This window comes from Mustela erminea, chromosome 15 (assembly GCF_009829155.1).
Source record: "Mustela erminea isolate mMusErm1 chromosome 15, mMusErm1.Pri, whole genome shotgun sequence".
Classification (NCBI taxonomy): domain Eukaryota; kingdom Metazoa; phylum Chordata; class Mammalia; order Carnivora; family Mustelidae; genus Mustela; species Mustela erminea.
Window position 1 is genome coordinate 84,554,516 of NC_045628.1, and position 25,048 is coordinate 84,579,563.

General features: G+C 45.1%; 1 protein-coding gene across 2 annotated transcripts in view; it reads left to right on the top strand.

Annotated features, from left to right (window-relative positions):
- Positions 1-25,048, top strand: part of CRYL1 (crystallin lambda 1) — a 156,012-nt gene that overhangs the window by 117,596 nt on the left and 13,368 nt on the right. For both annotated transcript variants that reach the window (XM_032314720.1, XM_032314721.1), the window contains exons 4-5: positions 2,410-2,571; positions 10,543-10,737. In XM_032314720.1, the coding sequence (XP_032170611.1) occupies positions 2,410-2,571; positions 10,543-10,737 (357 nt within the window). The remainder of the gene's footprint in view (positions 1-2,409; positions 2,572-10,542; positions 10,738-25,048) is intronic.

Genomic DNA, 25,048 nt, shown 5'->3' on the forward strand with positions numbered 1-25,048 from the left:
AATGATTTACCTTTCAAAGTATAAGTAAGTTAGAGAGAATTAAAAATTATCCCTATAATACCATCATTCAGTTTCTTACTTTCAAGAAGGCAAGGGAAAAAGGAGTGTTTAACTTAGCCTTGCCTTTTCACTGTGTGATACTGCCTGAGATGGGTGAACTCCTTTGGATGTACCAGGTAGGGTTTCGTTGAGAAGGCACTGGCTGAGTTCTCACTTGGTCACATTGCTATAGTTCACAGAGTGAGGTTGCTTTGCATTTAGGTTCTCAATTGTCTCACCATTTGGTACCTTTCTCAGCCCTTCCTCCCAGCGTCTCTCAGCTTTGCAATCAACCACAAGTGATGAAGGTCCTGATTTAACAGCATTTCAGAATTCATTTCTTAGACAAGGCGTATTGAATAGCAAGGAAATGAACTCAAGGCTTGACATGGACAGAGGCATTATAACCCTGGCCCACCAAACTGAACACAGTTGTTACTATCAACAACAACAACAAAACTTCAAGCAAATGTGCCATTAAAAAACCCTTACATAATTGTAGCAGGTTTGGGTTTCCTCTGGTTCAAGTTTTCTTGCCTCTTTGATAATCAAATGATCTGAAGAAAGGCATAGAATTTCAGGGGGGAATCTGCATGACAGGCTCACAATAAGGCTATTCATGAGGACTCTTTTATTAGTTTAAACTGTATCTGCATCATTCTTAGTCTCTGGCTTTACTACAAGGCTCCATTTAAACTTAACCCAACTTGCTGACTTAACTGATCCAGGAATTACTCAGTACAACCAGCCAGCTACTGTAGCTTTTTTTTCCTCCCCCTTTTGATAAGGGGATTTAATACAATGGCCTTTACAGTTCTTAAATGACTCCATTTTTTTCCCCTGTCTTTGAGATGTGACGCTTATACGACCTTTTGTTCTTAATAAAATTTCACATAGTTTGATTATATTTTTTAAAAAATATAAATAAATACAATATTGGCTCCCTACCCTCAGAGTAAAACTTTTTAAATTTTGTAGAGGATATACAAATGGAGTTTGTCATTAGGTATTATTAAATCAAACTTGAATATATTTTCTATATTTTTGAGGGGTGATTCTCATATAATTACTAGGAATCCTTCAGCATTGCATGTTCACTTTTACACACTTTTGGTTACCTGCTGGTGTTTATACCATTTCTCCTACCACAGTGCTAACACACTACTCGGGACATCCTTGGTTGGTCCCTGAGTAGCTGGGCGGAGGAAGGCAGGACAGAACTCTGACATCAGAGTGAAGAGATTCTCAAGAATATATTTGGTACCATGTCACATCGAGAGTAGAGGTGACCCACGCTTTAGATCCACACATCAGACTAGTGGGTCTCAAACTTTAGTCGGAACAACAATCATCAGAGTATTTGATAGAATTACAGATATCTGGACCCCACCCTCAGGGACTGATTCAGCAGGTCTGGGATGAGGGTCTGAGAATCTGCATTTTTTACAAGCACCCAATTAGGTTTCTAATGCTGATGATTACCCAACCATACAGAGACCATCATCCTATAAATTCATGAAACCTCCCTGCAAGGCCTCTTGCCTCCAGGTGAGCCACGACCTGTCTCGGGTAGGAGTGACTGCTGTGTGGTTCCCCAGGGGAGTTGGTGGCAGGAGGGAAGGGGCGCCTCTAGTATTTCTAGCTCTGGAGCAGCTTGAGTATCCTTCTCCCGCTCTGCTTCCTTCTGTAGCAGGACAGTCCCCACTGCGTGTATCACGTTCCCAGGAACAGGCCTCACCTTTGGGCCTGCACTTGGATGTTTGAGAACGTCATCTCCCCCTGCCCTGGCTTTGTGCGTGATTAGAATTTCAGAGCAGTGTTATCTGCAGCACTTAATCCGAATTTGCTCTTCTGTCCTCCTCCCGTGCCCCTATTAAAGTAATTTTAGATTTTTAGAAACAAAGGTCCTTTTCAGAAAGATTTCCCTTTAGAAATGGATGTTCAAGAAGTCTTTTGGGAATTATGGATGTAACATGTTCGCTCCTTTCGTGAAGATAAGATTTTTCCTTGAAGATAAGTTGATCCGTTGATCAGGACAGATAGGGAAAATAAGTGGTGTTGACTACTGTTGCTGTTTGTAGCATCTCGCCAAGGGTGCTAGCGTGTCCACCCCCATGGACTTGGCAGATTGCCTTATGGGAATGCTCAGACCCATACAAAAATGAGAAAATACAGCTCCCATATACACGTCACCCAGTTTCCAGAGTTACGGAGATTTGGCTGCGTTTTTCGGAGGCTTTTTGTTTTGCTCTTAAATATTGCTAGTAGTTTTCTGACTGGTCATTTGGGGAATGAATCAAACATCACACATGCTTTGCTTGCGGCCTGAGTGCGGTATCATGAATCGTAATTTGAATATGTCCCTTTCAGGAATGTGTTCCGGAAAACCTGGAGCTGAAGAAGAAGATTTTCGCACAGTTAGATCAAATTGTTGACGATAAAGTTGTCTTGAGCAGCTCCACGTCTTGCCTCCTGCCTTCCAAGGTGTTCGCTGGCTTGGCACACGTGAAGCAGTGCATTGTGGCCCATCCCGTGAGTGCCTTAAACCTCAGGAACTGGTTGTATCTTATTCTGGTTCTCAGGAGCAATACATTTGGACTAATCTGCTAGTACATTTTAACTGCTTTATTGAGGTATAAGTCATATGCCACACAATTAAAATTGTATAATTTAGTGTTTTTTTATGGAAATATAGAAAGTTGTATGATACCGGCATTTTAAAAATTTTTTTATTTTTTTAAAGATTTTATTGATTTGACAGACAGAGATCACAAGTAGGCAGAGAGGCAGGCAGAGAGAGGAGGAAGCAGGCTCCCTGCTGAGCAGAGAGCCTGATGCAGGGCCCGATCCCAGCACCCTGGGATCATGACCTTGTTGTGCCCAAATTTCGAGTCCCCTCCCCAAAGACAACCACCAGAGTCCAGAGTCAAAGCCAAACAGCAAGGGTCGTTTATTACGAGTTCGAACCTGGACTTCCGCGCACTCGTGGCCAGTGACACTAAGAGGTCCCGAGCTCAGGATCACAACACTTTTTATACACTATTTTTGGGGAGGCAGGGACTTAGCATACATCATGGTATCTTGTAACAAATCGCCACATACCGCGGGGAAAATAAAAAAGGAACTCTATAATATGACTGGCGCGCTACAGAATGGGAAAAGGCTGGGAACGGATTATTGGTTAGGGCAAAGGGCTCTTCAAACAAAGGGTCATTCTTCAAACTGCTGAGTTGGCGCCGCTAGGGTATGTGTCACCCCAGGATTGACCGGGGTCTTCCCGTCAAGCCGTGGGGCACCAGATGGTTGTTATCTCTCGGCCCAAAGCCAGATGGGGAGTCCGGGAGCAGCCATTCTGTTACGTCCAATTCCAGGTGGGGGTTTCTCTGGCGTCAAATGGCTGTTATCTCTTGGCCCCCCAGAGGGGTCCGGGGGTAGCCATTCTGTAAGGTTCAATTCTGGGAGGGGGATGTGTGGTTACAGAGTGTCTATAGAAAGTCTGCTGGTATTTTTCCATCTCCTCATGGGTTAGCAAGCGAAAGTACAGAAGCAGAAATAGCGGTAATGGTTATAATTTAGGCATCTCAACCTGAGCCAAAGGAAGAGGCTTTAAACCACTGAACCACCCAGGTGCCCCAATACCAGCATTTTTAAAAAGAATTTAATCCCCAAATGCCTTGAATTGTACCTGCTTACCTAATGCCTAATGGGGTAGAATGGGATAGAATGAGCAGTACTGACATACTTTCACCCTTATGTAACTCACCATCCAGCTAAAGACAGAGACTGCTAAACACAGAATTCCACTGTTGGGGAAAAAGGTACATTTAAAAAATGTATACACTGAGTAAGATTTTGCAGCCATGTCACTGTGCTGTGCAGTTGACTCAACACAATCCAGAGTAGGATCAGTGTTGCTAAAGTACAGATCCTGGGTCCTGCTCCTGAGATTCTGGTTCAGTAGTCTGATGTTAACCCCCCACCCGTTTTTCTTGTTCCCTTACACACATCTGTTGGGCAGACCTATTCATTGGGAGATCCATGGTGAGGTATATTGGACAGTGAGTTCCAAACTGATGTGCAGGCACATGGTAAATCTTTTTGAGATGAATGTGGTAATGTGAGGAAAGAGGAATCAGAGAGGAGATCCAGGGATCACTTGGTGGGAGTTTGAGAACCAACTGAGCTCAGTGTGACCTTGGAGAACTGGGACAGCCTGTTAGTATAGAAAAGCTGACCTAGCCAAGTCATAATAAATAGGATAGTGGATGACGTGGCCACATCCCCCGCACTAGCAGGCCATTGGAGGCTGATGGAGAAGCTGGGGCCAAGCTGGGCAGGATGGGGTTGGGCTGACAAGGGAGGAGAGAGTGGGAAAGAACGTAAGCAAAGACCCTGGGCTAAGAGCAAGTGTGGGGTGTACAGAATTGCGAGGAGACCAGTCTGACTGGAAGGGCACACATACCTCACATACTTGGGGAGTAGGAAGAAAAAGCTGGAAGGCTTGGGAAGAAACAGTTGAGTTGTACAGAATCTTGAGAGTTGCTCTAAAGAGCTGGGACTGGCTTAGGCACAGAGCAGCCTTGTGATGTGGTGAAAATGCTGCCTTTGGAGGGTAATTGGAAGGTTCTTTGTATGTTGAAGATGGCTGAGAGAGGGGAGCAGCTTCTTCACAGAATTGGGGCAATATTCCAAGGATGGGTGACCAGGGCCTCAGTGAGGCTGAGGGTCCTAGACTAAGAGCAGGGCAAATCCTCTTTTTGAGGCAAGAGTAGTTTAGAGTCAGGGAGGGGGGTTGTGTGGTAACAGACTTGCTCTGGGAACTGAGGAAAAAGGGGGAGTCACAGAGGCCTACTGGATTCTCTATGCTGAGAAGAGGAACTTCTTGGACCACCATTCACATGACGATATAGTTCTGGATATCCAGATGTCCTCCTACTGAAATACCATGGAAATTAGAGATTGGTCATAAAATACAGAGGCTTAGACCCACAGAACATGGAGGAAAACTGGTCACGTCTAGCTACCACACAGATACACAGACATAAGAGGGACCTTAACTGAAGCATCCAAATACCAAGTGCAATGAAACATGTGCTATCTTTGCTTCTATGACATTTACATGTCTGTAAAAAGGACTCTCAGAAACTATAAACCACTTATTAGATTGTTGCTTCAGTGAAATGTGTAAGCCTCTTGCTTGAAAACTTCCAATTTCTAACCAGAGATTTTACTTCTAAGTCAGGTAAAACAAAAGAAAAAAACAACAAAGTCAGATTGTTTAGGAAATACCTCCTAAGTCCTTTAATAAGATTCCTTTATTTATTCCACCTTTAATAAGGTAGGAATCTTATTAATTTTAAACCGCCTGATGGATGAGACTACACCTTACTCACTTTCCTCTCACACCTAACAAGGACCTCCGACTAGTAGTTCAGCCAGTGACTGTTGTATAATGACAGTTCTCCTACCATTCCAGGATTGTTCGCTTTTACTTCTTTAATCAAAGGCAAACAGTGTAGCCAAAATAAGCTCAGACCTTATTTCAAAAATTAATCTCTTACTACTTTTGTAGATCATTTTATATCAAAGCTAACATTAACCAATGCAGATGAAATCACCCAAGTTGACTGTCTTTGGAATTTTATCCTTTCTTTTGTGCTGGTGCTGCCCATTGTTTAATCATGCCATTGAGCTCAAGGAGAGTGGGAAAAAAAGGGTCTGTGAACAATTCAACCTAAGCTGAATGGACAGTCCCCGAGTAATCCAGAACCATTTACAGTCTTTGAGGAGCTACAGTTTCCCTTTAACCCTGCAGGCCAAGCAGGAGAAGCCCAGCGCATCAGCTCAATGCCACTGCCTCAACTTTGTGCTCCTGTCACCCACGACTCTGCCCAGACAGGAAATAGTGTAAAGGGAAAGGAAGCCCATTCATGCCTCTGAAAGGCTGGGGCAAAAATGGAAAGTCAGCAGTTGTGAAAGATTGCTGCCTCCACCCCTCCACGGAAGAACCAGCAGCCAAGGAGTTTCTACATCCCATATTGTCTCTTGGGCACCTTTTCTCATTGTGGGGTGAGGAGATTTCAGGTCAGTCCAGTACGGGTGGGTGAGCGTGTTCTCTCAGCACACAGGTAGTTTGAGAACTTTGAGTAGGCTTCATAGACTAGAGCCAGGAAAGTGACAGGCTCAGGGAGAGGGGTTTCATGTGGCTCTTCTCTGGGTCTCTGCTGGTCTTCCTCTCGAATGTTTTTTATGTTGCCTTTGTCTGCCTCATCTCCTTGTGGGTGTGTGGAGGGGCTCAGGGATGGCCATTTGGTGGCTGGTGATTATCTGAAGGTTGAGTTGGGTTGCATGCTCTCTTGGTACGTAGATCTATGCTAACAATCAATCAAAGCAGCAGTTTTCTACTGACAGTTTCAGCCACACTTTACAGCCTTTATTCCACTGGGGACTGGTGGTCCCACAGAGCTAAACAGTGCTGTTTTAGCCCATCAGACGCTCTTGGTACCACTCTTATGAATGTCCTGTAGATTTTGCTGCCTGGGAAGGACACACATTTGCTCAGGGGATATAGTCTGTAATGGAAATAGTTCCTAACGTACAATTCTCATGTAGGTTACTAGTCAGCCACAGAGCTATAACACAGTCTGGAATTAAATCAGGCCCTACCCGCGTAAGGTGCCCCAAATGTTCCCATCCGAGCACTCCTTGCCCATGCTTGCACCTTTTCTGACTCACTCTCCCACCTGACCCGGAACCATTTACCCCCATGTTGATGGTAACTTGAATGTTCATCTGTCTATGGAGAGCATGTGTGTGTGTGTGCATGTGTGTGCAAGCAGTGCCTGTTTCACATGGCCAGCTGCTGCCTTCAGAGGGGCTGCCTTTCCCCCTCTGTTTATGGAGGGTGAGTTCAGGAAGGGGGGTGGGGCTTATCACTAATGAAAGGACTTCACTACCTAAATTATCAAAATGGTGAGGGATTATATACCCCTTCATTTTTACATTCCTCTTGTTAAGAGGAAGAGGAATTCACAGGGACAGGAGTACCCCCACGCCAGCAGGGCTGTGAGAATGAATTGCAAATTGCTGCACCTGTCTTCTGGGAAAAGGGACAGTCTGCTTTTCCTCTGTGAGTTTAACTCTGTTTAATCTGCTGCAGAGAAAATAAACGAAGCCTCTGTGTTGGGTGTGCTGTGCTATCGCTGTGATCACATGCCTTCCAGGCTCTGGTCCAGATTCTGGGCAGGCTTTTCATGAGGTGAATGGAGAATGCCCCCCCTTGAACCTCCCGGCTCAACCTGAGCTCTCAAAGAGCCTCACGGCCGGCTGAACCCAGGACCATCTCCTCTAACCTTTAAAAAGTTGCTTGCTTTCCACCTTTGTTCTTCCCGTTTCTTGAGGGCATGTTTCTGAGTTTAACTCCCAGACTCCAGCAGCCAAAGGCCCAGGTCCTACCTTCCGTGTCAGAAACAGAATAGCAGTTGGGAAACAGCCATTCCTTTTTTGTTTAAGAGAGTTGCTTGGTGGGGCACCTGTGGCCTCAGTCTGTTGAGTGTCTGTCTTTGGCTCAGGTCGTGATCCCAGGGTCCTGGGATTGAGCCCCACACTGGGCTTCCTGCTCAGCTGGGAGGCTGCTTCTACCTCTCCTTCTGCCCCTCTCCCTGCTTATTTATGCACTGTCTCTCTCTGTGTCAAATAAATAAAATCTTTTTTTTTTTTTTTTCCTAAGTCGCCTGCTTTGCTCACCTCCTGTCCTCTCCACCTCTCCTCTACTACCATATTAAATTTAAAGTACCAGCCGTTGCCACTGTTCATCTCTGAGCCTGTAGTAGGGATCAGGGTCTTTGTTCCAGGACTGAGGTGCCACAGCAAGAATGACCCCATCCAGGCCCTCAGACTCTGGGAGTTCCTTTCTCAGAAGCTCATCGACTTGAGAGCATGGACACAGACGTGTGCCAACTCCACCCATTCTAGTAAGCTCAAAGGGCCAGATTGTGCAGTGGTATTTTAGTGGGTGGTGGGGAATCAGGATCCTGCAGGGTTTTGAGCTGCAGGTGGTATGATCAGCATCCTGTTTTTAGGGGCTTTTTCCTTAATTTTAATTGTGATAAAATACACACAAGGTTTGCCATCTTAACCATGTTTAAGTATACGTTCAATGGCAGTGAGCACATTCATGCTGCTGTGTAGGCCCCCCACCATCTGTTCAGACTTTCTGTCTTCTGAAACTGAAACTTTGTCCCCATTAAATAGTAGCTCTCCATTCTGCTGCCCCCAGTCCTGGCAGCCTTGGGTTCTCCTGTCTCTGGGTTTGACAGGCCCCTGCCAGACAGAAGGTCCCCTTGGCAGTGACAGAGAGAATGAACCTGGAGGGGGAGGCCAGTGAGGAGAGCGCCAAAATCTCAGTTGGAGGTGATGGCCTGAGCAAAGCGTGTGGTAGCAGGAATGGGTTTTTTGAGAGAGATGACTAGAATTGACAGAATCACTGATGGGGAGTGGGGGAGGCGAGGGAGAGGTAGGTGCCAAGGATATTTCTTATGGTACTAACTTGGGTGTTGGTGCTGTGTTGGTGTTCCCATCAAGATGGAGCTAGGCAGAGGACTGGGGTTTAGGGTGGGAGAGATTGGGGTTTAATTTGTGACAGGTTGAGTGTATGCTTGTTGTCTATCCTAGGGGTGTGTCCAGTGCACAATTACAAATGTGGGCCTGAAGTGGGAGGTGAGCTCTGTGTGAAATCTCAGCATTTTGGGGTGGGGAGGATGCCCTGGGAGCTGCTGAGCTCTGCCCAGAGCCAGAGAGTGGGCACAGAGGGCCAGTGGTGGCAACCTGGGAGCATCGCCTTTTAAGGAGACTGTGGCAGAAGGAAAGCCTGTGAGGAAGACTTGTCTGATGAATCTAGCAAGTCGCCTATACCAATGCTTTTTAACTGTTGTCTCAGTCTGTGTTTTTGCTACCCATGAGGCTTGCAACATTGGAAGACCTTAAGCCCAACACCTTAAGCCCAACATTGGAAGACCTTAAGCCCAAGTCTGACAGTAAGATAAAATTCTTGAAAATACACCTACTTTCAGTTCTTATAGTTCTGATATTTAAAAAGGCCAGAGGTAGACATTTTTATGAGTTCAGTATAGACAGGAGAGAAGTGTTTCAATTAAGACACTGATTTATAACTTACTTACATGAAAACAGGTACTATCCTCTCTTGCTTTCTAAGAGGGCTGAGTGAGTGACCAGGGCAGGCTGAGAGCAGAAGGAATCTCTGAAGTAAGCTGTGTGTGGACCAGAGGCCTCTCCTCCTCTCCAGTGTCCTAGGAGAAAGAAAATTTGTCTTTTCTTTTTCTGTAGAAGTCATTTAAAATAGATGCTTCCTTTTTTTTTTTTTTAAAGATTTAATTTATTTATTTGACAGAGGGATAGAGAGCACAAGTAGGCAGAGCAGCAGGCAGAGGGAGAGGGAGAAGCAGGTTGTCTGCTCATCAGGGAGCCCAGTGGGGGGGCTTGATCCCAGGACCCTGACCTGAGCCGAACAAAGGCAGATGCTTAACCGACTGAGCCACCCAGGGACCAATAAAATGGGTGCTTCTTGAAGTGACTATAAGATTCTATCAATTTTTGTCCATGTATCAAGGAAAAATTATTTAAAAGGATCATTTGGGGAACAATTTATTGTAGTGCATTTGGCTTTTAATGGCAAGGCTAATCAGGTACCACTAAGCAGCATTTTCTTTGCACCAGGGATAATTCTCTTTGGGAATATTCAAGAACAGTTTCTCAAAATACTCCAAAAACAAAACAAAACAAAACAAAACAAACAAAACAAAACACCCCAGAACCCAAACTGTAAGTGCTGGGCTAGGAAAGCATTTCCATTAGGACCTACTCACTGTGGACCAACCCTTCCCATCTCAGGATGTCAGGGCTGCGGTACAGTTCTGGTGCTGTGTGATTTCTAGGTGAGATTTGATTTGCGCGGGGGGCAGACGTTTGAGACTTAACATGGAGGAGTTAAGGAAATAGTTTGAGAAGGAAGGAAAAGTTTAAGAAGATGCTGCCAATGATTTTTAATACTGACAGAGTAGAATAGTAAGAACTTGTGGCGATTCTTGTGGAGAGAGTGGCCCTGGAGGCTGGCTGGGGATAGGTAGAAGTCAATAGGTCTAAACAGCAGGTCGCTGAGAAGTCCCATGGCGAGTTCAGGGGTTTGGGGATTAGCCCGGAATGTGAAGGATGGTCATCAGCACCTCCAAATTTCAACCCCATATGGTGGTATTGACTTTTCTATAAATAAAACCACAGAATTCTGTGCTCAGGTTTTTTCTTTCCCTCCTTTGTGGATTACTTTATATTTCAAGTTTCTTGTCATTGGATGCTAAATCTAAAAAGGCCTTTTTAAAGACAATCTGCCCCATCTGACCATTCAAGCTAGGCAAACAGAGTCTGCCAGAACAGCACCCCAGCTCCAGGGCTGTCTTTTGACCCTCTCCCCTTCTGTCTCTCTGTAAGGTAAATCCACCATATTATGTGCCATTGGTCGAGCTGGTCCCACACCCGAAGACGGCCCCCGCGACAGTGGACAGAACCTACGCCCTGATGCAGAAGATTGGACAGTCCCCAGTCAGAGTCATGAAGGAGATTGATGGCTTTGCCCTGAATCGCCTCCAGTATGCTGTCATCAGTGAGGCCTGGCGGCTCGTGGAGGTGTGTGGGCAGCTTCCAGCCTCTGGCAGCTGGAGGGGAAGGTGGCAGCAGTGTTCTGGGGCCTCATGGGGGGCAGGTAGTGGGTGGGAAAGTCAGAAGCCCTTGGTCCTGCTTGCTCTGTTCTGGGGACTGAGGGCAAACTTTTCTCTCAAATTCAGTCAACAGGCAAGGAAAATAAAAGGTAAGATAGCAATTCATTGTATGTTTCCGAAATTCCTCTGTTACAGTAAGTCATTTGATATTCACACCTGATGACAGACTTCTCTGTTTCCTGCCCTCTCATATCATTACCGCATAATTATCTCTGTGTGACACACGGCGTTTTCTCAGTCTCAGGTTTCCCCCCCAGTTTTATAATTTTCAAGAGGAGGAGAAAATACATTTTGAATAAACTAGTATCCTCTAAAGAAACCCAGTTTACTGGGCTTGAGGAAGAAACAATGCATAAGCCTTAAACTTGTTAGCAATATGCTCATCTTATATATAAACAGGGTATCTCTCACACACACACACACACACACACACTTAACCTGTCCTTTCCTGAAAAGATTTTTTTTTTTTAAAGATTTTATTTATTTATTTGACAAACAGAGATCACAAGGAGGCAGAGAGACAGGCAGAGAGAGAGGAGGAAGCAGGCTCCCCGCTGAGCAGAGAGCCCGATGCGGGACTCGATCCCAGGACTCTGGGATCATGACCTGAGCCGAAGGCAGAGGCTTTAACCCACTGAGCCACCCAGGCGCCCTCCTGAAAAGATTTTATACGTGACTTTAAAGATCACCTTACTGCATACATTTATATGAAGGACCTGGTGCTGGTCAGGATAGACAATGTGAGCAGCCACCAGATTTCAATGAAGAGGCCAGGGGTCTCAGGCTCAGACCATCTGGTTTCTGTCCACTCTCTTGCTTCCCCAAGCGATGCTTCCCCAGCTTCTGCATGGGTAAGCAACACTGTCTGCCCACTCTCCTGTTGCAGACACACGGTAGCGTGAGTGAGTGTCTGTCCGGGTACATAAGGCAGAGGGGACTGGAGCTCAGGCTGAATTGTCTGCTCCTGGAATAGGCCCACACCTTGGTTTACCTCCTGTGGGAGCCTGCAAATCCCAGCCTGAGACAGGAACGAGGAGGCTGGCCTGCTACATCACATGATGTATGTGTTGTTCCTGCATCCTGTTTCTGGTGTTCCGTCCTGTCCTTGTTAGACGCATCATCTGCTCTGACTGCTGTGTGCATTTGCCACATAAAGCTACAATTCTGTGTCCTCACTGTTTAAATCCACTTAGGGCTCCTGTGTCATCAAGGCAGAGTCCTGGGATTTTCATTAAGTTTGTAGTATTAATTTTCTCAAATTGTGGAATGTTTTTGAGTGTCAGTCAATAGTAGAATATTTTAAAGACACACTGAGCTGAAAGCACCCCGTGGAACTGTACTTAAAATATTTCCACTTGTCTAGAATAGGGGAACACTTTAACAGACCACAAGAAACGCTCAATATGACAGTTAAACACTGCGAGAGTTTTTAAAGCAGTTTTTACTTTTGTTGGTAAGGTAGCTTGTGCCCTAAAGAGATAAGAGCCCTGAGGTAAATCTTGCTTTCTCCAATCAGAATGATATGAGCCAACTCAACGGAAAAACTCGAGGCTCTGGTATAATGGAGTTAGGTGGGAGTCCTACATAAGAATTCTGTGTTGACCACAAAGTGAAACTAGCTGTGGTTTGGGAGCTCTGGGTTTGGAAGAGCAGTGGAGGGAGAGCTAGAAGGGTTGTTGAATTTGGCTGCTTTGGCTGTTCTCATTGCCTCATTTTGCCCGCCCTCCTTTTGATTGTCCTCTCTCCAGGGGCCGATAGTGGACTGAGTATATTCATGTTCCTGGCTGGCAAGAATGTTCTCAGGGATGACATATCTGAGAATCCTGCTCGTGTCTCTATGTTTGCTGCTGTGGGACTCGTGTGCCTGGAGTCCCTGTAAGGCACCGAGCATTAAAATCCAGCAGGACACGGTTTCTGACAAACCAAGATGAGGCTATGGAAATGAGAAGATAAAAAGTGTGAATAGAACCTCAAGAATTTTTTTGGCGTATGTCTAGAAGACAACTCGCTTTAAAAAATAAAAAAAGATGATCTACAGACAATTCAGGCAGATGTAGAACCTGCAGGCCCCTCTCTCCAGGGTGGTGTGAGGCAGTAATGGAACGGCGGACATCCCTGAGCTCTGCTGAGACTAAGTGACAGGTGGAGTGTTTCAGCTGTGGGGCAGGGGCTCAGAGGGGGAACAGGTGGAGGGGATAGGGTCGCCCGTATTGTGCTCCAGGTGCTTCTACCATCGATGCTCAGAGACACCTGCTCTGTTGGCCAATCAGACGTGGAAAGGCCACTAGCACACTGGCTGTGCACCTGCTCCCAAAGTAGTTGCTTCTGAGGGCAGAGATGCTGCAGGTGTGGGCTCTGAACATCCATACTTTCCTTAGATCCTGGGGCTAGCAGAGCCCCAGAGAAATCTTCCCCCGCTCATCTAAGTGGCCATAGGCGCCTCCCTCTGAGTTCTCAACACTGCAGCCCAGCAGACACAAAAGACACGTTTTTCTTACCTCCCACCACTCTCCCCTTGGGACTGGTGGATCAATATTTCCGCCTATTAGATGGGTTGGTTTAAGAAGTCTTGACTTTATCACTTGAATTTCTTTTTTTTTTTTTTTTTTAAAGATTTTATTTGTTTATTTGACAGACAGAGATCACAAGTAGGCAGAGAGGCAGGCAGAGAGAGAGAGAGGGAAGCAGGCTCCCTGCTGAGCAGAGAGCCCAATGCGGGACTCGATCCCAGGACCCTGAGATCATGACCTGAGCCAAAGGCAGTGGCTTAACCCACTGAGCCACCCAGGCGCCCTATCACTTGAATTTCTTTTTTTTTTTTTTTTTTTTATTTATTTATTTGACAGAGAGAAATTACAAGTAGATGGAGAGGCAGGCAGAGAGAGAGAGAGAGAGGGAAGCAGACTCCCTGCCGAGCAGAGAGCCCGATGCGGGACTCAATCCCAGGACCCTGAGATCATGACCTGAGCCGAAGGCAGCGGCTTAACCCACTGAGCCACCCAGGCGCCCTATCACTTGAATTTCTTGAAGGAAAACCTGTGCTGCCTGGTGTTGGTTTCCACTTAAGACATGGAAAGTTAGGCAAGGTGAGAAAACCTCTCACAAGCCTCACCTTGCTCTGTGCAAATCTGCATGCACGTGCTGAGCCCCAGTGAGCACTGGGGTTGAATGACACCCTTTTGACTCACAATTTCAGAGCCAGTTGAACTTGAATTTAGATTTTAGGGTGTTCCAAGTTTACCTCAAAACATCTAGGAGCAGCTTTAGTATAAAAAGGAGCTGAATTGGGGATGTTTTACAGTAAAAATTGAAGATTTTTATACTTCTTAATTTCAAAAGATCCAAAGATATTACAGAATTTATCTTTCTAAGACCGTCTCCTTCTGGGGTGGGTCTTGTGTGTGGGCCAACACGCTAAGGCTCAGCCTTGACGTAGAGAACAATGTGAGCTGAGATGAGCAGGGTTGCTCTCCTCAAGGACTCACTATGGGCGCTTCAGTCTCACTCCTTTCTTGAGCCACAGAGCACGTTGAAATTTGGCAGAACCTTTTCTCTTTGACCCAAACTAGGGTTGGTGCGTTTCCAGGTATGGGAGCTACAAGGTGACTTGGCTGCAGAGCAGTGGGAGGCTTTGGGCAGAACATGGGGCTGCATGCTGCTGTCCAGGCTTCTTGGGTGCGTGTCAGGGGGTGGATTGAGGAATCCTGTCCCACAAATCAGCTCCAAGTGTGAATTTCTAGGGGTCCGACCCATGGGTATAGGGTATGAACTATAGTGGGACAGGTAGGGGGCCTGGCAGAACGATGGTTTGCGTTTCCGCTCAGCCATGGTGGTGTCTTATGCAGTTGTCAGAGGAGAAGAAGGGCACTGTTTTGCCGCTTGCTAATTTTGTTGATCTGGTAGGTTACATCAATTGATTTTCTCATGTTGATGCAGCCTTGCATCAACCTGGAATAAATACCACCAGGTGTGTAATTCTTTCTAGACCTTGCTGGAGTCAGTTTGCTTATGTTTTGTTGAGAAGTTTTTTCTAAGTTTTTTCTAAGTTCAGAAGAAATATTGGTTTTGTAGTTTTGTGGGTTTTTTTTTTTAACTGTCTTTATTTGATTTTGATATGAAAGTAATACTGCATTAGCCAACAAAGTAATAATGCATAGTATGAATTGGGAAGTTTTGCCTCTTTATTTTCTGGAAGAGATTATAAAATTTTTGTTAATACTTCTTTAAGTGGTAGAATTCTCCAGTGAGACCACCTGGGCCTGGGAGGGCTCTTTTCCAAGAGATTTTTAATCACAGGTTCAGCTTCTTTAATGGTTAAATGAACCAACCATTTCATCTTGGTTGGGTTTGGGGGCCTGTAGTTTTAAAGAAATTGTTCCATTTCTTCTGAGTTATTGAATTCAAGAGCTTAAAGTAGTTGGCTTTATAACTTTTTATAAAGTTGGCTATATAACTTTTTAACTCATATCCTCTTAGTGTCTACAGGTCTGTAGTGATATCCCTGGCTTCATTCCTGATGTGGGGGATTTGTGTCTGCTCTCTTTTTATTCCTGTCAGTCTTGCTAGAGCTTATCAATTTTATTGTTTTGAAGAAGCAACTTTTTGTTTCATTGATTTTCTTTATGGTGTTCCTGTTTTGAGTTTCATTAATCAGCTCTGGAAGGCATATTTTAATATTGCAGCCGAGCTGGGTGAGAAATTCTAAGAAGGGTGGATCAGGGAAAGGTAAGGGAGGTTCCTGTGAAGACCTGCCCATTCCAGAAGAGGAAGGTGAGCTGCAGGCATCATTTCCTGGTCAGAAAGAGAAAGTGCTGGGAATAAGGCACACCTTGTCTTAGTGGCAGTCTAGACCATGACACACTGTCTTGCCTCTTGCCATTGACTGTGATTTTGTATGTCCACACACAGCCATGTAAGCTCGGCAAGGACAAGGGTTGTCTGGGAGCAAGATGGGCAACCAGGTATCTGATGGAACAGGGTTTCTGGGTTCTGTTGTATTGTCTCAATGATGCTCACCGCATGTGTTACCTTCCAGTTTGGCTTCAGAATTGGGTTGAAGCAGCCTTTGTAGGCTTGGAAATGCCAGATGGACAAGTCTGGCTACAATCTAGTAGCTCAAGATTAGGTCACTAGGGGACAAGATCCTCTTGGCCAGAAATGTGATTTTAAATCAATATTATTTTTTTTAATTTTAAAAAATTAACATATAATGTATTATTAGCCCCGAGGGTACAGGTTTGTGAATCGCCATGTTTACACTTCACAGCACTCACCATAGCACATAACTTCCCCAATGTCCATAACCCAACCACCCTCTCCCTACCCCCCTACCCCCAGCAACACTCAGTTTCCTGAGATTAAGAGTCTCTTATGGTTTGTCTCCCTCCCAATCCCATCTTGTTTCATTTATTCCTTTCCTACCCCCCAAACCCCCCACATTGCCTCTCAACTTCCTCGTATCAGGGAGATCATATAATTGTCTTTCTCTGTAAATCAATATTCTTAAGCTAATGATCACAGTAAAGGAAGTTGTGCTGTGGTAATAAACCCTCGCCCAGACAAACAGCTGAGCTTGTACTGCCCATAAATTCTTGCCCCATCCAGGGAGGGTAGGTGGAGGTGAGCTGGAGTCAATCAGGAAGCCATCACTAGATTCTCAGCCTGTTGGAATGTGTTGGTAATGAGCTTTGGTAATTGCTTATCTCAGGTTTTAGTCATCCTTCTGAGCAATATAATTGTGAGGCTAGATTTCTTTTCTTCCTGCCCTGAGCTGCAGAAATTCAGTTCTCGGTTTCTTGTCAGGCAGATGTAGTTTATGGGATCTGGATCTAATTCCTTTTATGAAGAATTGTTTCAGTTAATAGAGTGTGTCTCAGAGATCATGTAGTAAAATTAACCGAGGAAACTTTCTATGATAAACTTGTTCGGGGGTTTCTGTTGAATATAATTATGAGACTATCACAGAGGAATGTTGAATATAATTATGAGACTACCACAGGGAGCCCCTGAGGATCGTCTCCTCATCAGTTTGTGTAGTATTTAAAAGTTTACAAAGCTCTTTCATTTATAGTTTTCATGATTTACAGATATTTGCAGATTATCCCATCTTAAAACCATGAGAGAGACGTTCTTATTTTTGCCCTTACAGATGAAGACACTGGCTCAAGAGAGTGAATGGTTTTGTCCACATGCTTTAGTCTGGTAGGGATCCACACCTGTGCCACTTCTGGCCCTTGGTGTCTGCACTTGTGATCGGCTACACCAGTGGGTCTGTTTCTCCTTGGAAGGTGAGGAGGATTGGACAGTGTCATGTATGGAAAAGGGCTTAGGACATGCCTGGCATAAAGTGGTTTTGTAAGTGTTATGGACTATGGTCCTGGTAACGATGCCCGTGCTTTCTGAGTGCCCAAATCCCGTGTAATTTTTTGTATACAACAGCTGCCACCAGTGTGTTAACCCTGAGCTGAAATGTTCCCATCCTGGCTATAAACATGAGGCCAAACATGAGGCTTCTGGAAGGCAGCGGGGGCCTCACTGGTAGCTTGTTTGACATGCAGCCCCTGAGGGCCCACCCCCAGACCTGCAGAACCAGACTCTGCATTTTAATAAGCTCTGCAGGACATTCCTAGGCTCTGTGAAGCTGGAGGAGCCCTGGCTCTCTCCCCCATGAGACCCTGATCTCAAAGATTTGATGCGTTTTATTTCATCTGTTTTAAGGTGAACTTTTTTTTTTAAAACATTTTAACTTCTTAGTTTTATAGGCAGTATTTTTTTTTTGCCTTAATAGAACATTAAATACTAATTTAACTTTCAATTGATCCAGGTTTAATTTCAGTGTGATAGAGTATATTCTACTGTCCTTTTTGTATTTTCTCTTTCCATGTTCTTCTGTCCGTGTATGTCCCTTGTTTCTGACCCTCCCTGTCTGACTCAGGCCTATGACAGATAAACATGCAACTCTAACCAGCTTCTGCTTAGTGGAGAGACTGTTACCTAATCACTTTATAAGCTATGATTTCCGGTTCCAGTTTTGTGACATTGAATACCTCGGGTTATCCCAAAATTTATATGAAAATCAACTTTAAAAAAGGATTTACTTCACTTCAGTTAAAACGCAAACACATTAGAACAAAAGAATACTAGGTTGTAACTGCCCGGGAGATGTCAGTCATTATTCCAAATCAAAGCCGGCCTTTCTTGGGTCCTGTGGAACTGGTGGGGATGGGTGCCCAGATGGTGTCTTCCTTGTCATACCGGCCACGCACTTTGCATCAGCCACCCTTATCTAGCCTTTTGATTTCTGGAGTTGGGATGCAAATCATGGCCGGGTTTTCCTATTAGTCATGGGCCTGTGTGAACACCAGTGGGTCCCTCCGGGGTAACAGCCGGGAATAAGCAGGCTTCTCATACTTGCAAATCTTGTGTACCTGTGCAGCGTGCACTTGGGCTTGTGTTGGCCAGATGAATGAAGAGCCTGCTTCCTCAGGAACTGCTACACTTAAATTAGAATGTACAGCAAGCTCTCCTATGTAATGGGAGGTGACACAAGGAACAGAAAGGGGCGAATGCATATTTTAGGGGCAAAGATGACCTGAAATCATAATTTTACTACTATAACCATCTCTTATATTTCTCTCACATGTGCTGCGACCATGTGGAGGTGATTTCTTCTCTCCTTTAATAAGCCAGTATTAGTGCAGGGCCAGTTCTCCAAGTTTACAATAATCCTCAGGAAGTTTACTTCCCACATAATCAGCATTTGAAGAAGAAACGCATATCGGACAGTAGGCTACTTTGTGGCCCCTAGTTTTCTGACGGCCTGGGGAGACCCAGCATTTCACTGACTGCTCTTTTCCATAAAATATCCCCATGAGTAGTTACCCTGTGACCGAGGAACTATGTTCCCTGCCAATCACTCAGCCTTCTCTCTGGAAGAGAAACAGTACAAGACAGACCAGTGAGGCTGTAAAGAAGAAAATGGGGCAGAATCAAGCTAAGGCACTTGTTTTACTGGCTTCAGGATCCGGGAAGGCAACAGTAGTCTTGTGGTTTGAGAGGCTCGACAAGAAAAAGCATGTTCAAAGTAGTTGCTTACAGGCACTTGAAAGGTAGGGTTATGTTAGAAGCTTTTCTTTGCAGGGAAGGTGTTGGAAATGCTGTGGGCCGCTCCAGGCTATGGTTAACCTGGAATGTGTCCAGGGGGAAAAAGCTGAGGCTTGATTAAGCAAAATATTACGGTTCAGACATTGGCAATATCTGTGTACTTGGCAAGAAGAGTCACGTAGGAGTGTGGGTCATGTAAAGGGAAGCTAAAGGATTCAAGAAAGACCCAAGCTCCTGCCCTCCACACTGTACCACCAACTGTAGGATTTTCTACATTTTATATGTTTTAAAATTTAAACTTAACAAGTTAGTGTTTTTTTTTAATTAAAGAGATAATGTATAAAATTTCTGACTGAACCTACTTGTGACTGAAAAGAACCAGCCTGCAGCAGCTCTGTTCCCTAAACTCTGGGATCTGGGAATTTCTTTACCCTGCTCTGAGCCTCATGTTCTTCCAGAAGTGATGCCACCTCCATCTGCCTGTTTCTTTTTTTGAATATTTTATTTATTTATTTGACAGAGAGAGAGAGAGCACAAGATGGGGGAGTGGCAGAGCGAGAGGGAGAAGCAGGCTCCCCACTGAGCAGGGAGCCCGATGCTGGACTTGATCCCAGGACCCTCGATCATGACCTGAGCCAAAGGCAGACAGTTAACTTTCTGAGCTACCAGGTGCCCCAATTCTCTCTACCTGTTTCATTCCTGGGCTGGGCTTCCCTTCAGGGACCAGCCTTGCTTGGGCAGGTCTCCTGGCATCATACAGGGAAGGCATGTTTCCCCTCACTTCCTGTCCAGTGCCTTCCCTTGCCCTTGCCTGCCTCATGCTGTCTTTCCTTCTTTTGTGTTCATCTGCTCTGCTTCAGGTGGGGCGTACATGGAGTCCTCCAGCTTCTCATCTCCACTGTTCCCTATTCTGCTCTGCATTTCTTTTTTCTTTATCACCAAGGCAAAATTCACCCAGCACAACTCTTTCTTAAGATATTTTTCTGCCATTTCTACATTATTTATTGTACCTCCTGAAAATAAAGCCCAGACATTGGTATGATGAGGGAAACTGTCTCCCACTCCTCCAGCACCTGAAGCACACTCACTTTTCCATCTTATTCACACACCCTGGGTCCACTGTCCTGTGCCCACCTGGCCTCTGTCTTTCTTGCCTTCCAAAGCCTGGGGTCAGCCTCTCTGTTGCAGCAAGTTCATCACCACTTGAGGACACCAAAGAGTTCTCTTGGCTCTAATTCTTCTAGCTCATTTACCCTGTGGAGGTTTCCCAGAGGCTGTCATGGACCCATCATGACTGTCCTTTTCCTCATTGCTATCCTGTTTCTCAGGGCAAGGACTCCGCTGGCCCACCTGTAGGGAGCATAGGGCTTTTGGAGCAGGTGTGTCACCTCCTTGACCAGGACCATCTTCCCAATTAGTTGAGACCTCCTTTCACACTGGCTTTAAGCTCAGAGAGCTTCCTGTCCATGGCCTTCTGGTCAGAGATACCAAGAGAAGGCCGTGCTTTTAGTCTGTAGGGCAGCCCTGAAAGGACACTGAGTATCATGGCATTCTAAGAAGCCCCAGAACTGTACCAGAGCCTACAGCCATGGCTCAGCAAGTGTTTTGTGTCCAGCACCGACCCTGGGAGAGAAGGAAGTTAAGTAGACGCCATTCAGAGGCAATAGTCGGCCATTTGGTTGGACAGACTCGATCCAGATAGCGCTCAAGGTGTGTTACGATACTTGATGGACTGCTGGGATGCTGGGCTGCAGGCTGGTGGCTTTTGGCACAAACAGCATCTGGCATGTTTGCCCAGCTCCTCCTGCTTCACACTGGAGCCGAGGTCTGTGTGCTGCCTGTGTACAGGCTGGCCCTGTGTTCCTGGGCTTCCATCTGACTGATGAGCAGCTAGACTCGGCTGTGGCACACACTGAAGAATTTCTCCCCACAGCCGTCCAGGGACGATGGAAGCCCCTGAGGAAATGGCAGTTCTCTCTCTTCTGAAGGTCGTAGTTGCTGGCTAGGAATCATCAGTTAATTAGAGTTTCTTCTAGTCCTTAGGGTCTGTAAGAAGTGATAGGATTTACTGTTTTATGGGAGGTTACTTTCTGAGTGGCCACATTGGCCGGCAACAACACCCTGTTGAAAGGAGAGCTCCTGCTGATTTAATATTTTGGAGACATCTCCAGACCCTGTTAACAGATAAACGTAAAGAAAATGTTAACCACTCAATTTTTTAAAACCTGCTTGGCATGCTTGGATTTCTTCAATTGTGTTTCAAGTAAAAACTTCAGTGCTAGTATTTGAATAACCCTTAAATAAAGCGAAATGAAAATGCTCTTACTCTAACTCCTGACTCCTTATTGTCACCGACAGGTAATTGATCCGTATAAATGATGGATTTCAGTTCCTCCAGGGTGAGTTGGAATGTTAACAGGCAGCAAGAATGGGCCCCTGAAACAGAGGAGGAAGGTACGGAAGGGGTCCCCGAAGAAGAGGCAGAGAAGAGAGGCTGCAAGTGAAACTGTGCAGCCTTGTCGCCTGGTCTCCTTTGCCTTCCATGAGATAGGCAGAAGTGGGCCAGCAGGACCACTCGTGACCTGGGGCCACGAGGGCTGGAAGCTCTGCTAGAATTACAAAGGAGGGGCAGGCAGAGATGGGGCCATGTTGTTCTTCTGGTTTTGGAGGGTGTGCTTATATTCCTGGTGCAAACCTCTTTGTGAAAACTTTGTCCCCTGAGGACCCCCCAGTGAAGGCTCCACTGCCCTCGTGGACTGCAGTAAACTTACATTTGCATGGAAGGGTGCATTCTTTCTGCTGTGTTTGTTTTCAGGTCAAGACTTTTCCTTTCCTCTCAGACTCAGTAATATATTGTTTTTCTCCCTGAAAGCTTTGTTATACCCATGGCACAGTAAGAAAAAACATACCAGCCAGTTATTACCACCTGGGGCTAAAGAGTTCTGGAGCATCCCTTGTAGTGGGACAAAGTCTCTTCTCTCTTTCCCTTCCTGTTTTTAATTTGTTTCCATTTAAACATTTTAATTGGAAGAATATTCAAAGGGAAAAAAGACCACCTGTGTTTCCCCCACCCTAAAGCAGTCAACGGCTTTTATTTTACTATGTTCCTATCTTTTCTCTGTTAGGAATGCTTTCCCTGAGGGGCATTTGGGTGTCTCAGTCAGCTGAGCATCTGACACTTGATTTCAGTTCAGGTCTTGATCTCAGGGCCCTGGAATCGAGCTCTGAGTTCAGCTCGGAGTCTGCTCGGTACTCTCTCTCCCCCTCCCCCAACTTGTGCCCATAAGTGCTCACGCTCTTTCAAATCAATAAATCTTTTTTTTTTTTAAAGGAATACTTTTCTCAAGTTTTCATTTTTCTTAAATTTTTAAATTAACATATAATGTCTTATTAGCCCCAGGGGTACAGGTCAGTGAATCGCCAGGTTTATACATTTCACAGCACTCACCATAACACATACCCTCCCCAAAGTCCATAACCCCACCACCCTCTCCCGACTCCCCTCTACCCAGCCACCCTCAGTTTGTTTTGTGAGATTAAGAGTCACTTATGGTTTGTCTCCCTCCCAATCCCATCTTACTTCATTTATTCTTTTCCTACCCCCAAAACCCCCCACGTTGCATCTCCACTTCCTCATATCAGGGAGATCATATCATAGTTGTCTTTCTCCGATTGACCTTTTTTTGCTCCATAATACCCTCTAGTTCCATCCACGTCATCACAAATGGCAAGATTTCATTTCTTTTGATGGCTGCATAGTATTCCATTGTGTATATATACCACATCTTCTTGATTCATTCATCTGTTGATGGACATCTAGGTTCTTTCCATAGTTTGGCTATTGTGGACATTGCTGCTATAAACTTTCAGGTGCACATGCCCCTTTGGATCACTACATTTGTATCTTTAGGGTAAATACCCAGTAGTATGATTGCTCTATTTCCAACTTTTTGAGGAACCTCCATGCTGTTTTCCATAGTGGTTGCACCAGTTTGCATTCCCACCAACAGTGTAGGAGGGTTCCCCTTTCTCCCTATCCTCACCAACATCTGTCATTTCCTGACTTGTTAATTTTAGCCATTCTGACTGGCTTTTCATGTGTCTGTTGGCCATCTGGATGTCTTCTTTACAGAAATGTCTGTTCATGTCTTCTGTCCATTTCTTGATTGGATTATCTGTTCTTTGGGTTTTGAGTTTGATAAGTTCTTTATAGAATTTGGATACTAGCCCTCTATCTGATATGTCATTTGCAAATATCTTCTCCCATTCTGTCAGTTGTCATTTGGTTTTGTTGACTGTGTCCTTTGCTGTGCAAAAGCTTTTGGTCTTGATGAAGTTCCAATAGTTTATTTTTGCTCTTGCTTCCCTTGCCTTTGGTGATGTTCCTAGGAAGAAGTTGCTGTGGCTGAAGTCGAAAAGGTTGCTGCCTGTGTTCTCCTCAAGGATTTTGATGGATTCTTTCTCACATTGAGGTCCTTCATCCATTTTGAGTCTATTTTCATGTGTGGTGTAAGGAAATGGTTCAGTTTCATTTTTCTGCATGTGGCTGTCCAAGTTTCCCAACACCATTTGTTGAAGAGACTGTCTTTTTTTCCATTGGACATTCTTTCCTGCTTTGTCGAAGATTAGTTGACCATAGAGTTGAGGGTCTATTTCTGGGCTCTCTATTATGTTCCATTGATCTATGTGTCTGTTTTTGTGCCAGTACCATACTGTTCAAGTTTCCATTTTTAATGGCTTAATATTTCTTTTAGTTGATCTTTTTTTAAAAATCAATTTTTTCCCCTATTGTCAACTGTTCTGAGATACTTCCAAGTTTTCTGTCACCCTAATGCCTCCATGAACATCCTTGCCATTAGTCTCTTCTTCTGGGACTTTTCATAGCATAACTGCTGGCAGTGCGATCTCCCTGTCAGAGAGGAACAATGTCTTTGCCACCTGCCAGTTGTAGCAAAGACGCCATCAGAGGATTTGACCCATGTCTTTTGCCATCCATCGTACTCGTGGGCTCACATCCCACCACCTCCCCGGTACAGTCCATCTTGTGTTCTTCTCATCTCCTTTCCCCTGGGCGCCCTCTCAGCAGTCTCTGGACAATGGGTGTTTTATGAATCAGTGTCCTGTTGCATCAGCCATGTGGTGTTCAATCAGCTCTTCCACAAGTTAGCAAAATTTGCTTGAGTCATTCTGTAGGAATGTTTTTGCCTTGCTTCTAAGAAAACTTACAGGTTTTGGCAAGAAGCCGAGCAGCTCACAAACCTGACCACAAGCCTTTGAGTAGTAGTGGGGCTGCACTGAGCAGTCTTTTCTTTCTTTCTTATTAAAATCTTGCGTTTGCTTCACCTTCTCCCTGGAAGGTAGCGTGGGCGGGGGCGGTTGGAGCAGGTCTTTTCTCCTCTTGCTCTGGAGCCAGTTTCATGCTGCGTGGAGGAGAAGTAATACTTGTCCAAGTGTATAGAAAACAAAACTATGTAATATGTAAATGAAGGGAACTAACTCATGGTTCTAGTTTGTTTCTCATGAGAAATGCTGTGAACCATCATGATAGGTCTTAATTTATACTTCAAAATCTGTAACTCTGTTACTTTCTCTGTCATTCGCCAGGATTCCAGAGTTGGATGTTTCTAAAAAAGAGTCCCAGACCCCTCACTCATACTTGAATTATTTCTGCCTCAGTGATTATTCTCATGTAGCCTATCCCTGAAACGTCTTTGCAGGGGTGGTGGGGAGAGGGGAGCTCACTGAAGTTTAACTTTGTTCCGTCCTCACTCTAGAGATTGAGGTGGGCTCTCCCTGTAACTGCTGGTCCCTGGTCTCTGACCAGAGTGATACCCAACACCAGTGGCACCTTCGTGCCCTTGTTTGTTGCATTTCATTATCTGACATTTTCCGAAGATGAAACTGTTTCTGGCTCCCGTTTCTCAGTTGAGACAGTGCACTGAAGCTCAAACAGCTCTGGCTGGGGAGGGGTGGAAGGACTTAGTACAGATTCTGGGTAGCAAGCCTGCATTCCTGGTGGCGATGGTGGAAGTCAAGTTAGAGCAGTATTTGTACAAGAAAAACCTAAAAATTCAGGTTTAAGTGTGGTGAAAAATAGAGCAAAACCAAATAGAAGA